At 52.1% G+C, this 16,287-nt stretch overlaps 1 protein-coding gene across 2 annotated transcripts in view; it reads left to right on the forward strand.

Annotated features, from left to right (window-relative positions):
- BRD1 (bromodomain containing 1) overlaps window positions 1-16,287 on the forward strand; it is a 47,129-nt gene that overhangs the window by 18,784 nt on the left and 12,058 nt on the right. For both annotated transcript variants that reach the window (XM_006876400.1, XM_006876399.1), the window contains 5 exons: window positions 12,814-12,970; window positions 13,241-13,372; window positions 13,759-13,887; window positions 14,142-14,454; window positions 15,190-15,453. In XM_006876400.1, the coding sequence (XP_006876462.1) occupies window positions 12,814-12,970; window positions 13,241-13,372; window positions 13,759-13,887; window positions 14,142-14,454; window positions 15,190-15,453 (995 nt within the window). The remainder of the gene's footprint in view (window positions 1-12,813; window positions 12,971-13,240; window positions 13,373-13,758; window positions 13,888-14,141; window positions 14,455-15,189; window positions 15,454-16,287) is intronic.

Below are 16,287 nucleotides of genomic sequence, written 5' to 3' on the forward strand. Positions count from 1 at the left end.
GTGTCCACTGCACAGCTGTGTTGGGGTGTGAATGTGGACGGTGGGGGAACCCTGGTGTCCACTGCACAGCTGTGTTGGGGTGTGAATGTGGACGGCAGGGGGACCCTGGTGTCTACTTTGCACAGTGGGCGTGGGGTGTAAATGTGGAGGACGGGGGGACCCTGGTGTCCACTTTGCACAGCAGGCGTGGGGTGTGAATGTGGAGAACAGGGAACAGGGGGACCCTGGTGTCCACTGTACAGCGGGCGTGGGGTGTGAATGTGGAGGGCGGGGGGACCCTGGTGTCCACTGTACAGCCGTGTTGGGGTATGAATGTGGAGGACGGGGGGAGCCTGGTGCCCACTGCACAGCAGGCGTGGGGTGTGAATGTGGAGGGTGGGGGGACCCAGGTGCCCACTTTGCACAGCAGGCGTGGGGTGTGAATGTGGAGGGTGGGGGGACCCAGGTGCCCACTTTGCACAGCAGGCATGGGGTATGAATGTGGAGGACAGAGGGACCCTGGTGTCCACTTTGCACAGTGGTGTTGGGGTGTGAATAGGGAGGGCGGGGGACCCTGGTGTCCACTGCACAGCTGTGTTGGGGTATGAATGTGGAGGGTGGGGGTAGCCTGGTGCCCCACTGTACAGGGGTGTGAACGTGGAGGCCGAGGAGGCAAGCTGAGAGGAGGCGCATGTCCCCACCTGGGCTGCACTGTCTTCTGGCTGTGATAAACCTGCAGCTGTCCTCCAGCCTGCACAGAGGGCGTGGGATGTTTACTAGTGAGGTGTAAGATGACCCTCCACCAATCGGATGTTGGCCTGTTTGTGATTTGCAGTGTTTTGTGTTTGTCAACAAGCACCGTTAGGGGTTGAACGTGTCACGGGTTGGGCTGAGTTGCCGGGTGGGCTCTGTCCTGAGGGAAGCTTTTCTCTGGGGGGACCGCGAAGCACAATTGGCCTGTGTGTGGCGCTCCAGTCACCTTGGAGCCCCAGCCCCTGAGCAAAGTGGCGAGTGAGTACTGACCAGCGCTTGAGCAGCTCAGGGCCTGGCTCCACTCTGCTGGACACGGCACTGATGACCGGCCCAGCTGATGTGTGCGGGATGTCTGCTGTCCACGTATCTAGACTTTCTGTCGTATTTCATAGACGCCTCAACCTGCTGTGGGGGTCCTCCACCTGAGCCCCTGGCAGAGACAGAGCGTGTGTGAACCTGCGGGCCAGGTCAGACCTGGAGATGTGCTTAGGAGAGCGGCCCTGGGGTCCCCAAGATAGCAGCTATTGAGGGAGACAACGGGGAAAGTGAAGGGGCCGGTTGTGGGATGTATCTCCAGTACCGGCCCCTGACTGGCATCACTGGTTGGCATCGCATCCAGCAGGGTCCTGTGTCTGGGCCTGTAGCTGACAGGTGGCCTCTGGGATGGAGGCAGGCCAGCTGGGGGACAGATTTGTTTTGAGTAGAAAAGCGGAGGCGAGTGACAACAGTGCTAGCAGCTGGGGCTCCCCCCGCACCATTGCCAGGCTCTTTGGCTGCGTCATGTCCCGGATTCCCGAGGGGATCCCGTGTAAAGGGTCCCTCCCGTGAGCTGGCACACCTGGTTCTCCCCCCCCTCCCCCTTCCTGCCCTGTCTGCCTCTCCGACTCCTGTAGCTCTCAGGCACACATCTAGTGCCCCCTTTCCCGGCCACCTGGACGCTTTTTGGGGGGCATTGCTCCCTCCTTTCTCCAGGACGCCTCAGAGCTGAGTCTGTTGATGGGCCACTGGCTTTCAGTGCTTCTCAGCCGGGACCCAGACTGCTGCTTCAGGTGTCCTGGATCCGTGGACTGGGGGGACACTGGGGAGAACGGGGGCCCAGAGGGACAGCGTCAACTTGTATCGGAGCCTCTTACTTGGGAATAGCTTCCAGGTCACAAAGGGTTGTAAATATCTGGGATCCAGAGACCAGCGAGGGGGGAGACTGCTGTGCCTGGGGAGGACTCGTTGTGATGGCTCAGGTGATGCAGAGATGACCGGAGATGGGAGCGTGTTGGACACGTGCTGCCCAGACCGACAGCCGGGAGCAGCCAGGCCTCTCAGAGCTGCCGTCAGCACTTCTCCCACCTGGCAGGTCTGCCCACTCCTGTGTGTGTGACGTTTTCGTCTTTAGAAATATCAAGAACAAACACAGTGTTTGCCACTTCACTTGCGGTTTTAAAGCTCATCCCCGCCCTGTTGTCTCCTCCGTAAGTGTGTCTGAGTGTGGGAAGACCAGCCGTGTCAGGGTGATAGTGCCTTGATGACTGACTGGACACTCGTGGGTCTGGGGACCTTTCTGCACCCTGTGTCTGATGGAGACTCACTCCCCACCCCGGGTCTCAAAGCCACCGCCTGTGACATCCTGAAGTCTTGTCCTCGGGGTTGATTCTAGGTTGGTGGTTAGGGACTACCGGCCCATAGCCTGTCTTTGCAGCGCCGTGATGGGTTTGTGTCAGAACCACGGTGCTGTCGTGCTCTGTCCTTAGCTGTAGACGTGTAGGGGCCTGGGATAGGTGGTGGCGTGAGGTGAAAACTCACCGTGTGACCTCTCGTATAGAGTAGAACTTCACATGTCTTCCTTCCAAGGTGCCTGTGGGTGGGTTTGAATTGGAACCTGTTGGGTCGAATGCTTCACTGTTTGCACCCGTGGGGCCTCCTGTGCAGTGTGATGTATCTGAGTGACCTTGGTGCTTGAAGAAGCTTTGGCCGAACATGGACACAGCTCACCTCACTGTCCATGCAGATGAAACTGGATTACTCCCAAAATCCTGCACATCTCTTTCTAGGTTTCTCTCTGGTTACTTTATTTTGTTAATTGTAGAAACCGCTGTTTCTAAGGCCAGTTTTAGCCTTTGACACGCACACGTGTTTTTATCCTAGAGACTGGTGCACGCCGTGTGGGGTTTCCGAGGAGCAGCTGGTGGCTTTCACCGCAGCATACCAGGACTCCATCCATCTTGTTAGAATCTGTCCCTTCCAGCTCACAGCAACTCTCTAGGACAGAGCAGACTGCTCCTCCAAGGTTTATGAGATTGACTCTTTACAGAGGCACACACGCTGCCTAGTCTTCCGTGTAGCAGTAGCTCAGTACAACCAGGCTTCCTTTGACTTAGATTCGCTGCCTCCAAGCGTCTCATTGGTGACTCAGAGTTTCTGTTGTCTGTTTGGTCTCATTATAGATGTTCTTTTAACAGAGTGAAGTGCTGAAGATGAACCTTCTTTAGTCATTAGACTGTTGATCAGTTTCAAGGTAACTTCACGGGGTGGCTGTGGTTCAGAGTTTAAAGATGTTCCCCACAATACATTGGAGTTCCTTCAGCTTCCTGGAATCGGAGAATTTTAATCTCCCCTGTTGACCAGATTCTTGTTGGGTCCTTGAAGTCTGATCCAAGCTCCCACCCAGTTCTTAGGGTTGTAAGGACCAGGAAGCATAGTTCCTGCTCTCCAGCTTCTCCTCTGATTCCTGGGTCCAGGGGCTCTCTGCTGCTCCATCTGTTGCTCCAGGCAAGTGGAGGCCAGTGGCTGTCTTTGATGGACTCCATGCAAGCTTTGACGCCCCCAGGTACTACTCACAAGAGACTGCCAGTGTGATGTTTGTGTCACTCCATTGGCCCTAGACGTCTGAACTGAGGAGGACTGGGTGTTCACAGAAAAGCATCATCACATAATGTGCACAGGGACCAACAGGCGGGCTGCGCTGTATAGTGCGCGTGTCAGCAGCTTGAAAACACGGTAATCCGTGAGTTGCGAGTTTAGTACCCTAGTCGGATCAGCAACTGCACCCTCTTGTTTTGGTGGCTGCTGAGTGGTAAAGTCACACACACATACAGCACTTGGTCTTTTCTGGCGATAGCTATGACATCACCAAGAGAGTCACCACCGTCCATCACCCGAGCCCTGCACCCCTGCCCCGCCCTCGCCCACCCCAGGTAACACTGGGCTGCTGCCCGTTGTGGCCTCGTGCGCGATGCTCAGGCTTTGTGGCTGCCTGGGGGATGTGGCTTTCCCAGTCCTTAGGTTCGGTGTGGCTGCTTTGTCAGCCATCCTTGCCTTTACTGGCTCTTACTCTATGGGGTTCCTCACCCTCCCTGGCCGGGTGTGCACGTCTGGGGTCCAGTGCCGACCCCCGTGTTGACACTGGTGCGTCTCAGCGGTTCCATGATTCCACAGTGGTTTCTCCTCTTCCCTATAAGTCATGTACAGTGTGTTCTTTGTATCCAGTGTGTTTGTCAGAAGGGTTGTGCTGGGGGAAACCCACTGTGATGTTGGCTGAGACCTCGTGGTCCAGCTGACTGTGTGTGCATAGATGGTTCACTTGCACTGGTTCCGGGCTTCTGCGTGAGAAAGCTGGCCCCTCACGGTCACGCGTAGGTGTCCGGTCTCTTTTCTGTGGGATAGGTGTCCGCGGGTGGTAGGGTGGGCGGCTTGGATTTGCGTTTGCTCTTCTCCAGGTCTCAGTTTGGGGCTGATGCAGACTGGGGCTTGGGGATTTCTTAGGTCATCACGCAGACCTTGGACTCTGCGTTGCTCCTGCCCCCCCCATCGGAGCCACGTCCACTTCTGACAGCCTCTTCTAACTAGGCCATTTCATGTATTAACTTACATTGGATTGGTGATATCTCTGGGTTTAGTTCTATGATTCAGAAAATTCTGAACTCTCGAATCCACTTTTTTGTTTTTAAAACCGATTTTGCTGGATGGGAGGAGCCATTTTTCCTTCTCTGCCTGTGGAAGTGACCTCCTTGTTAGGACTTGAGTGGTCTTCGGATTCACCGCTGCACCTGACCAAGTTCTTGTGCCCCCCACCTCCTTGGAAATTGTGTGGTCCAAAGTGCCACCCTCCCCTCTGGTGGTCTTTTCACCAGGATTTGCCCTGACTTGTCTGTGAATGGGCCCTTTCCCTGTGTCAGCTGGTCACTGTGACGGCAGCTGTCCTTACCCAGCTCTGCTCTTTGTCACGCAGTGTCACGGTCACTCTGGACCACTTCTGTGTTTCTGACGTGATCTCCCGGTACTTTTATTTCTATGTCTGGGTGGTAAGCATTCCATTGTTGCCTGGCTGTAAGGCACTCATCCCCTGTCTGGGGTCAACATGTGGAGCTGTTCATCCACACTTGCCAGTCCCGTGCTTGCTAAATTTGGGCACTAAAACGGCCCCGAAAATGTTTTGAAAAACAACATTGCGCTTCCCATATTTTTGAGTGGAAGTCTAACAATTTTCTTCCCAGGTTTAAATAGCTGAGGAGGGGCATTCTGGCATTTTAGAATTTTCCGTGAACTTTTTGAAACTTTCTTGTATTTGTGCTTTATTTTACGAAGGGACTTCAACAAAACTTGTTTGGAAAACTCCATTTTCCATGAACTTTGTGAAGCCCTCTTGTATAATTGAGTAACACTAATTCATGGGAGAAAGGTGAAGCGTTCTGCTCCCATAAAGATGTACAGCCTCGGAAACCCTGTACTGGGTCGCTAGGAGTTGGAACCGATCCACGGCACTTAACAACAACACCAGTTCCCCCAGCGAGATGGCTTGGCCAGGAGGCAGCATCGATGGACTCAAGCGTGGTAACGAGTAGTGAGATTGACCCAGGATCGAGCAGTGTTTCGTTCTGCTGTGCACAAGGTCGCTATGGGTCAGTACCAACTCGATGGGCCCTAACAACAATAGCGGTTATATTAGGAGTCTTGCTATGGTGCTGCGGGTTAATATGCTAGACTAACAGAGTCAGTCAGAACTGCATGGTTGTCAGTTCAAACCCATCACCTGCTCCCTGGAAACCCTCTACAGGGTCACCATGAGTCGAAATTGACTCTACAGCACTTAACAACAACAATTGTATTCTGTAAGCTGTACGGTCATTCTCTCTGTCTTTCCCCTAAAGTATTCTACTACCCACAACATAAACTCAGTGCCCCCTAAGGAACTGATGTTGTTGCCAGGTGTCATCAAGTCGGTATCACCGACTCTGAGTGACCCTGTGCAGAAGAGAACTTGGCACTGCCCGGTCCTGCGCCAACCTCCCAGTCGTTTGGACATTCCAACCCATTGCTGCTGCTCCTGCCAATCCGTCACATTGAGGGGCTTCCTCCTTTTTCTCTGACCCTCCACGTTACCAAACATGTTGTCCTTCCTTCTCCAGGGACTGGTCCCTCCTGATAATATGTCTGAAGTATGAGAGACAAAGTCTGGCCATCCTGGCTTCTAAGGAACATTCTGGCTGTACTTCTTCCAACACAGATTGGTTTGGTCTTCTGGCAGTCCATGGTACTTTTAATAGTCTCTTCTGACACTGTAATTCAAATGCGTCAATTCTTCTACGGTCTTCCTTATTCACTGTCCAACTTTCGCATGCATATGAGGTTATTGAAAATATCATGGCTTGGGTCAGGTGCACCTTGGTCCTCAAACTACTATGTTTGCTCTTTAAACACTTTAAAGAGGTCTTGTGGAGTAGATTTGCCTAATGCAATATGTCGTTTGATCTCTTGACTGCTGCTTGCATGAGTGTTGATGGTTGATCCCAGCAAAATGAAGTCTGGTGTTGGTCTAGTGGTGAGGAATTTGGTTTTCTTTACATTGAGGTGTACAACTCATACTAAAGGCTGTGGTCTTTGATCTTCATCAGTAAGTATTTTAAGTCTTCTTTGCTTTCAGCAAGCAAGGTTGTATCGTCTGCATATTGCAGGTTGTTAATGAGTCTTCCTTTAATCCTGATGCCATGTGCCGGGGTCTGCCCTCGACATAGTTGTCACGAGTGTTTGGTTCACGAGGAGGGGAGATCCAGCGGCGATAGGGATAGTGAAAGAATACACAGACAAACAGAAGAAGGGAGACAATGAGGCACCCCAAAGCCAGGGTGGATACATCACTGGTGGGCAGGCTTGGGAGTACAGGCATCGTGGCCTCTGCAGGCAGCAACTCACTGCCCTGCAATCTTTACTGCAAGCCTTCCAACCAGTAATGCACACCTGGGGAGGCTCGGGCCTCTGCTTTATTCAGGGGAGGAGCTTCACACCTAGCTGGGAGGGACTTAGCCAAGGCACAGCTAACATCAGTACTTTTCCAGACATTCAGATAACTTTACATCATACTTTGCTGGTTCGAATCCCAGGCCAGCAACTTGGATTCTCAGGCCCAATTAACATATCTATAGCCCCTGAGGTCAGTTGGAGGAAGGTGAGAGTTCTGCAGGAGACGCCCAGGTGAATGGGCTGCACCTGGAAAAGGGATTAGGGAGGATGAGTTCTTTGTCTATAGAACAAAGAACCAAGAAGTAGCTAAGATATTTTTAGTTAATCCTTTTGGAGAAAGGCTTGACCTTGCAACCTTTAGTCTCGGCTTTAGGAAAATATCACATTTATCTGTGGATTACCAAGAGCTCCGTGTATTAAATTAGTACATGTAAATTAGTACATGTAATAATATTAAAATGAAAGCAATTTGCCATTAACTGCCAGTGGCCTCATTTGTTACACTCGGGCCTATAGGGCCTCTAACCTCTGACCAGTCTTACACGGTCCGCAACTGCCATGTTTTTCTTCTACAATCCAACTTCTCGGATTATTTGCTCAGTATAGACGTTGAATAAGTATGGTGAAAGAATACAACCTTGGTGCACACCTTTCCTAATGTTAAACCATTCGGAGTTCGCTTGTTCCATTGAACAACTAACTGCCTCTTGGTCCTACATACAGGTTCCTTGTGAGCACAATTAGGTGTTCCGGAATACTCATCTTTCGCAATGTTGTCCATAGCTTGTCATGATCCACACAATTGAAAGCCTTTGCGTAGTCAATAAAGCACAGGTAAACATCTTTCTGCTATTCTCTGCTTTCAGCCAAGATCTGTATGACGTCAGAAACGTTCCACGTTTCTTCTGAATCCAGCTTGAGTGTCTGGAAGTTCTGTGTCAATGTATGCTTGCAGCCATTTCTATATTACCTTTAGTAAAACTTTACTTGCACGGGATAGCAATGATATTGTCTGATGATTACCACATCCCGTTGGGTCCCCTCTCTTTGCAGTGGACACAAATAACGGATCTCTTCCAGTCAGTTGGCCAGGTAGCTGTCTTCCAAATTTCTTGGCATAGATGAGTGAGTGCCTCCAGTGCCACCTCACTTTGTTGAAAGATTTCAATTTGTTTTCCATCAATTGTTGGTGCTTTGTTCTTTGCCAACGCCTTCAATGCACCTTCAGTGCACCAATGAAGGACTTCTTCCTTCAGGATCATTGGCTCTTGATCATATGCTACCTCTTGAAATGGTTGAACATTAACCGTTTCCTTTTGGTACAGTGACTCTATGTATTCTTTCCATTTTCTTTTGATGCTTTCTGCATCATTCAATATTTTGCCCACAGAATTCTTCAGTATTTTGCAAGTTGAGGCTTGAATTTTTTCTTCAGTTCCCCCAGCTTGAGAAATGCAGAGAGTGTGTTCTTCCCTTTTGGTTTTGTAAATCCAAGTCTTTGCTCATTTCATTATAATATTTGACTTTGTCTTCTTGAGCTGCCTTTGGGAATATTCTGTTCAGTTCTTGGACCTCCTCATTTCTTCCATTTGCTTTAGCAGCTCTACGTTGCAGAGCAAATTCCTGTCTCTTCTGACATCCAGGTTGGTCTTTTCCTTCTTTCTTGTCTTCCTATTGACCTTTTGCTTTCTTCCTTTATGATGCTCTTGATGTCATCCCACAATTCTTGTGGTCTTCAGTCCTTAGCGTTTGATGCTTCAAACCTGTTCTTCAGAGGATCTCTAAATTCAGGTGGGATATGGTCAAGGTTGTATTTTAGTTCTCGTGGACGTGTGTTTATTTTCTTCGGCTGCAGCTTGAATTTGCAGATGTACAATTGATGGCGTGTTCCATAGTCTGCCCATGTTTTTCCGTCATGTCTTTCCAAAGATGTAGTCAGTTTGATTTTGTGTATTCCATTTGGTGAGGTCCATGTATATAATGGTTTCTAATGTTGTTTTTAAAAAGTATTTGCAATGAAGAAGTCATCATGCTTTGCAAAATTCTATCATGTGATCTCCAGCATCATTTCTAACACCAAGGCCATATTTTCCAACTACTGGTCCTTTTTATTTTCAACCTTTGCATTCCAATTGCCAGTAATTATCTGCACATCTTGAGTGCATGTTTGGTCAGTTTCAGACTGGTGAAGTTGGTGGTTATTAAGGGCCGTCGAGTTGGTTCTGGCTGGTAGCAACCCTGTATAGGGTTTCTGAGGAGCAGTTGGTGAGCTTGAGCTGCCGTCCTTTGCAGTCCAAAGCATTAACCCACAGCGCCACACCAGGACTTGGTCTTTCTTGTAGGCATGTGAATATTATCATATCTTAGACTGCAGTGTACTTTAAGAAGACAGATCTTGGTGTGTGTTTTGTTTTCAGTTTTTATTGTGAATTGAGTGATAGTTTACGTGGGAGAACATCAGTGATCTCTACATTGGTGTATTCTTCTTGCTGATGAATATGATACCATTCCTCCAGTGTGTCATTCCTGTCATAGTAAACCATGTGATTGTCAGATTCAAAATGGCCACGCCAGTTCGTTTCAGCAAAACAATGCCTAGGATATTGATGTTTATGCATTACATTTTTGACAACTTTCAGTTTTTCTGGATTCATACTTTGTGCATTCAGTGTTCTGGTTATGAATGGATGTTTACAGTGGTTTCTCTTCATTTTGAGTTGTTCTACATCAGCAGAGGAAGGTCCGGAAGACTTCATTCACTCCCTGCTCGTCATCATGGTCAACTCTACTTTGAGGAGGCAGCTCTTCCCCAGTCGTGTTTGAGTGCCTTCCCACCTGAGGGCTCATCCTCCAGCGCTCTGACAGTGTTATGGCGCTCTTCATCAGGTTCCAGAAGTTCATATTCTGGTACTTTCTGACGGGGTTCAGTGCTATGCAGCAGGTTTTCAGTGACTAAGATTCAGAAGTCGTCTCTTTCCTTCCTAGCCACCTCGGGGGACTGCTGATATTTCAAATACTGGTGGTATAGCTTCCAGAATTACAGAAAATCACAGGACATGTGGATGTTCTCCTATCTCAGACTGCGTGACGGACTGACAGACGAGTGGGGGTCCTAAGGAGCTTTTTTCTCCTCCCACCCATTGTATCCACTAATGTTTGTATCTTTAACTGGGTTTTCTGGACTATTAAAACCCAGTAAAAAATGTATAGCTAAATATATTTAGGGAGAGATTTCCCTCATGGAGATGGTTCACTTACTTGTGGAGGCTCCCAAATCAGTGGCAGGTGGCAGGCTGGAGGCTTCTGCGGGCTCGTGTCTCGGGAACTGCGGGTCAGGTGGTGAGAAGAGTGCTGGATGGAGAGAGAACATGACCTTCACCAGAACTTGTGTTTGTATATGGGAAGCAGGCCACGGCCCCAGGAGAGCCCCTGTCAGCTGGTGGCTGCTTACCTCGCCCCGAGTCATAGCCAAGCTTCCTGAGCAGTCACAGTTGGGGTGTCGATAGATCTGCTGGTTCCCTGTCAATGAGGTCATGTGGTCTCAGTGTCGGTTCTGTCTCTCCGTATGGTTGAGCAGTATTCCATAGTACCTAGTACGGACAACATTTGGTTGATCCAGTCACCTGCTGAGGGAATGGTTTTTAATGTCTACTCAGATTACTCTGCTGTGTAGAAAGATGGAGAGTCCCCTGACATGAAGTGACCCACTTTACAGTGTGCAGCTCAGTGGCATTTTTGTGCATTCTCCACCTGGCTCTTAACTGCAACGCCTTTTCACCCGAAGGAAACCTGTGCCCCTAGTGGTCACTCCCGTACCCACGGCTTCCAGACCCGGCAGCCAGCAGCCCGCTTCTCTGGATGCTTCCTAAAGTGGCACCGTAGACTTTTTGAGGATGGCATCCCTCGCTGAACATTGTGTACTTGAGGGCCATCCATGTCATCGTCATATCAGAAATTGATTCCAGTTTGTGGCAAGCAGTTGGTGATGTACATGAGCACCTCGTTTGAGGGCCCAGTATTGGAAACTGAAGGGGTGATGTAAGAGCCCTGTGGTGGTGGGGTGCTGCTCCCCGGCCTGCCCGTGACCCCCACAAGAAGTGTGGGGGAGGGACCTGTTGCTGTGTGTGCTGCCCTGGTGCTGGGGGAGGGGACATCGAGAGACTCACTTCTAGCATGTTGGCACCTCACCTCAGGAACCCCCCCATCCACCGACACTGCCTTTTATGGTTGCTGAGTGAACCTGAATCTGACTACATACATGTGATCATGTGTCACCATGTGATGTTTCCTGATGCTGAAAATTCACAATGTGACATGTTAGAGCTTCACTTAGAGTGCACATGTGTCATTCTGTGGCACTTCCAGGGTACATTTAGGTGCTACTGGTGTGTGGAGTACATATGTGTTGCGAGTTACGATGTGACATAGGATGCATATGATCTACATGTTACTTTCATGCCCGAGTCCACATGTGATCCAAATGTTGCTTTGCGGCACTCCCAAGTATATACGTTATAAGAACGCACCGTTGTGATGAGCTGAGTACATGCGTGTAACACACATTATCGTGACACTCAACACATATGGTATATGTTATTGTGGTGCCGGGAGTGCATGTGTGATGTTTTTTACCTTGCCATGCCAAGTGCATGTGTGTATTTTAGTTTATTGCATGACCCGGCCTGAGAGTGTATGTGTGATCGATCCATAGGCTACTGCAGGATGCCAGGCGTGCGCATTGATACAAGTGTTGCCTTATGTAACACTCCGGATGCATGTGTGGTATGTGTTACTAATGTGGAACCCCGAGTACATACGTGTGTGTGTGTGTGATGTTCCGCAAGCTGGATACTGCAGGATGTGTGTGCTTTTCTGCATACAGGGCTACCTCAGTTAAAAGTAAAAACAGACACACACCTGCAGCCCCCGTGTGAATGGCATCCTCTGAGGCAGCACTGGGCTCTGCCGCCTTCTCCTGGGACCGTGGGTGGGTGGTCTGTGGTGCTGTGCTAGCCGCCCCTGTGGAGCACCGTGGAGTTTTGGCATGGGGCCGACATCGGGTCCAAGCCTATCAGCTCTGGTCTCTGCAGCAGGTGACGGGGCCATATCTGCATGTGGTCGGCAGGGGAGGGAACCTGGTTTGACTGTGAATTCAGATGGACAGTATTCTCCTTGAGCTTGTAAACCGTATAATTTGCCTTCCTTTAGACATTTGCTGTGAAATGCCTTCATTTCTGACCTGAAGCTTTGCTGTTTAGTGTAGAGTCCTGGTGTGGCGCTGTGGGTTAAAGCCCTGGACTGCAAAGTCGCTTTGAACCACAAGCTTGGCGATTCAAGCCCACCCACCACCTGCTCCACAGAAATTCTATATAGTGTCGCTATGGGTTGGAAATCGACTGCACGGAACTTAACATGCACACCTGTGCTATCTTTCCTGCTTCTGTGGGCTTGTTCATAATCTTGGCGCCCTGTGCGGCAGCAGAGCAGTGGTGCCTGGAAGGGGGAGGGGTGTGTGTGTGTGGAGGTGTCTGTCAGAGGTGTCTTGGAGGCTTGCTGTTGGTGTCTTCCCACCTCTAAGGACTTGTGTTTCTCAGGAGACCTTGATAAAGCTGTACTTGAGAACATGGCTGATCTGTGCCCACCCTGGTCCACAGCCCTTTTCCCGAGGTGGTGGGGGGCGGGCCCGCCTCTGGCTTCCTCCTTCTGTGGTGTGGGTGGTGTGGTATGTGCCTGGCACCTCTGGACGGATGCCTGCTGGAGCTTGGCTCCACACTGTCTTCTATCTGGGGGGTTAGCTGGTGAGACCAGCCCCAGAATGCCATGCAAGCTAAGCCGAGCTCTGCATTTCAGATTAAATAAGATCGCGAACCAGGTGGTCCTTCAGCGCAAGAAGCAGTTTGTGGAGCGGGCCCACAGCTACTGGCTGCTCAAGAGGCTGTCGAGGAACGGCGCGCCTCTGCTGCGGAGGCTCCAGTCCAGCCTGCAATCCCAGCGCAGCAGCCAGCAGGTACCGGCCCTGGGACCCGTCTGCTTCGGGGCCTGCCTGAGCATGCTGCGTGTGCGTGCTGACTGGGAAGTGTGGGAGGCCTATTGCTAGGCTTTAAGACCAGGTGTCAAGTTCAGCCGACTTCTCGGCTGTGGGCAGGGACGACTGAGAGGCTGAAGGTGTGGGGACACGGGGCCTGGGAGAGGTGGTGCAGGCCCTGCTCTCGGGGTGTCTCCCTGGGCCCCGAGGCCTGTGCAGACCCTGAGGGACACTCCTGTCTGCCTTTCTCAGAGAGAAAACGACGAGGAGCTAAGAGCCGCCAAGGAGAAGCTCAAGTACTGGCAGCGGCTGAGGCATGACCTGGAGCGAGCACGCCTGCTCATCGAGCTCATGCGCAAGCGCGAAAAGCTAAAGCGGGAACAGGTAAGCGGGCGCCCACGCGGGTGAGAGGACTGCACACTGCGTGGACGTGATGCTGGGACGTGACAGGAGGGTGGGGTGCTGGGTGAGAGTCACTGCATCTACGTAATGTGCGGCCGGTGTGTGTATGTGACGCAGGATGTGAGGGCGGGCCCAGTGTGTACGTGACGGTGTGTACGTGACGCAGTGACGTGTGGGCGGGCCCGGTGTGTGTATGTGACGCAGTGACGTGAGGGCGGGCCCGGTGTGTGTACGTGATGCTGGGATGGCTGGAAGCTGGGAGGAGTGGTGACGTGAGGGCGGGCTCTGTGCGTGGATAGGCCTCGGGGCCGGGCGGGCGAGATGAGGGGCCAGCGGCGGCAGGCTGATGGCGTTTGTGCACTGGCCAGGTGAAGACGGAGCAGATGGCCATGGAGCTGCGGCTGACCCCGTTCACAGTACTGCTGCGCTCGGTGCTGAACCAGCTGCAGGAGAAAGACCCCGCGCGGATATTTGCGCAGCCCGTGAGTCTGAAGGAGGTGTGTACTGCGTGGGCCCGTTCTGCGGGAGGGGGTGACAAGGGGAAACACTTGCTTAGTTAGGAAAGGCGTCTCCGCCCCCCAGAAGGGGCGGGGGCTGCTCTTGGAGCCGTTTAGTAGCAGCACTGCTGCTTCCTTAGCCAGGGAGCGCTGATACTGCGCATGCTTATACACTTGTGCGCTGGCACGTCTGTGGAAACAAGAGGTTACCTTCTGTGGTTTGTAAGTTGTTCTTTTTTCCTCCCTGGAACCAGGTACCAGATTACTTGGATCACATCACGCACCCCATGGACTTTGCCACGATGAGGCAGCGGCTGGAGGCTCAAGGGTACAGCGCCCTCACCGAGTTTGAGGAGGATTTCAATCTCATTGTAGATAACTGCCTCAAGTACAATGCCAAGGACACAGTGTTTTACCGAGCCGCAGTGAGGCTGCGCGATCAGGGGGGCGCGGTTCTGCGGCAGACGCGGCGTCATGTGGAGAGCGTTGGCTTTGAGGAGGCCACCGGCATGCACCTGCCTGAGCGGCCCCCAGCGGCGCCCCCTCGGCCCTTCTCCTGGGAGGACGGTGAGTGGCCAGGCTGGTTTTCATGTGCATGATGGCATCCTGTGTGTATCGTGCCTTGGGGGCTCTCAGTCCCGGCCCTGGCTCAGTGGCATGTGTCACTGGTGGCTGCTGTCCTCGCTTGCTACCTGAGTAAACTAGAAAGCTCCATGGTTCCCAGTCTTCGTGGATTCCTCCCTCTGAGGACTCCCGAGGGATAGTGTGAGCCCTTCGGACTCACTCAGGTATACTGTGTTGTGGTCTTCTCACATATGTGCGCCCTCCCAGGAGCCGGCTGGCTTCTGCACATTGACTCTGGAGCCTCAAGTGGGCCTGGGCTGCCCCTGGGCCACAGCCTCACAGCCGCTCTCTCTGGGTGGGGAGGCTGGGCGGCCCATCTCCTATCGCGCCTGGCCCGGGCCTTGGACAGAACAGAATCTGGGCCGGGTCTGCGCCGGCCTGTGTCTTAGCAGCAGGAGTGAGAAGCAGCTGTGTAGACGTGGGGCGCTTAGGCCTTGCGTGCCTCCTGGTGCCTCCACTCACTCACACACAGGACGGGCTTCACCTGCTTTGGGGGCCCCTTACCAACGTTCTCGTCTCCAGTTTCTCAGCTTTCTAGTTTGTTTCTGAGCTGAGTCTCATTCCTGTTGAGGTTGAAGTGTGCGGATTGGGAAGGGGCCTCTGCACCATCGCACGAGATGGGCGGGGTGTCGAGGCACTGCCCTGGTGCACTAACCAAAGGCTCTCCTTGGGTTTCAGTGGACAGGTTGCTGAACCCGGCCAACCGTGCGCACATGACCTTGGAGGACCAGCTAAGGGAACTGTTGGACAAGCTGGACCTGACCTGCTCAATGAAGTCCAGCGGGTCAAGGAGTAAACGGGCAAAATTGCTCAAAAAGGAAATTGCCCTATTGCGGAATAAGCTGAGCCAGCAGCCCAGCCAGCCCCCGCGGCCCGTCGAGTCAGGTATTGGCAGCTTCGAAGAGGACGGGGCTCCATTGGAGCAGGAGGCGGGGGACGCAGGTAAGCCGAGCATTGCCGCCTGGCTGCGCGCGCGGGGGACGCATTCAGTGTGGAGCGCTGGTCATCGCTGGCCTGACGCCCTGTCCTGCAGCTCTGATAGAGATGATGGTACACATGACTGCCCACGCTGTAGGGGGCGTCCTGGCGTCCACATCACTGAGCACGGAATTGTTCCTTCTCAACTGTTTAAAACAACTGAGATATCTTACATGTGTGGAGGAGTGAAGTTCAGGGCTAACAAAACCAGAGTAAGTAATTGCTGTTGGTGTTGACCACGCTGAGGAGGACCTCTCTCCTCCTGCTTGGGATGATCAGATGCAAGTGGGTGGAAGGGGTCATTTTGAGCAGCTGTTGCGTGACTATTCCTCTCGTAGCTTTGAAGGTGGCAGGATGGCTCTGCCCACCGCAGGCTCGTCCACACGTGGCAGGACTTGGGTCCTTCTCCCTAAGCTGATGACGCTAGGATGTTCTTGGTAATAGGAAGTCGGAGTAGGAGGACTTGTCTGCCTGACAGACAGTAGTGAGACCAAGAGCTGCCGCCGTACGTTTGGAGATGTGAGGCTTGCGTGCAGTTTTCTGTTGTGTGAGCGTGGAGCAGCTGGTGGAGAACGAGGCCTATTCTTATTTTAGGTTGATTGAAAAATACCATTTCCCATCTTTTCTAAAACACGGATCCTCTCTTCGCACCTCTCACCCCAACACACACACAATCACACCTACTCCTGTTAGCAGTTTGGTTTCTTGCATCTCTAAGTGAAAGGACCAAAGCTATTAAAGACAGCCAGACAAACACCCATGGTTCTTATGCAGTTTGCCTCATGTCCCCCCCCCCCC

This window comes from Chrysochloris asiatica, unplaced genomic scaffold (assembly GCF_000296735.1).
Source record: "Chrysochloris asiatica unplaced genomic scaffold, ChrAsi1.0 scaffold00378, whole genome shotgun sequence".
NCBI lineage: Eukaryota > Metazoa > Chordata > Mammalia > Afrosoricida > Chrysochloridae > Chrysochloris > Chrysochloris asiatica.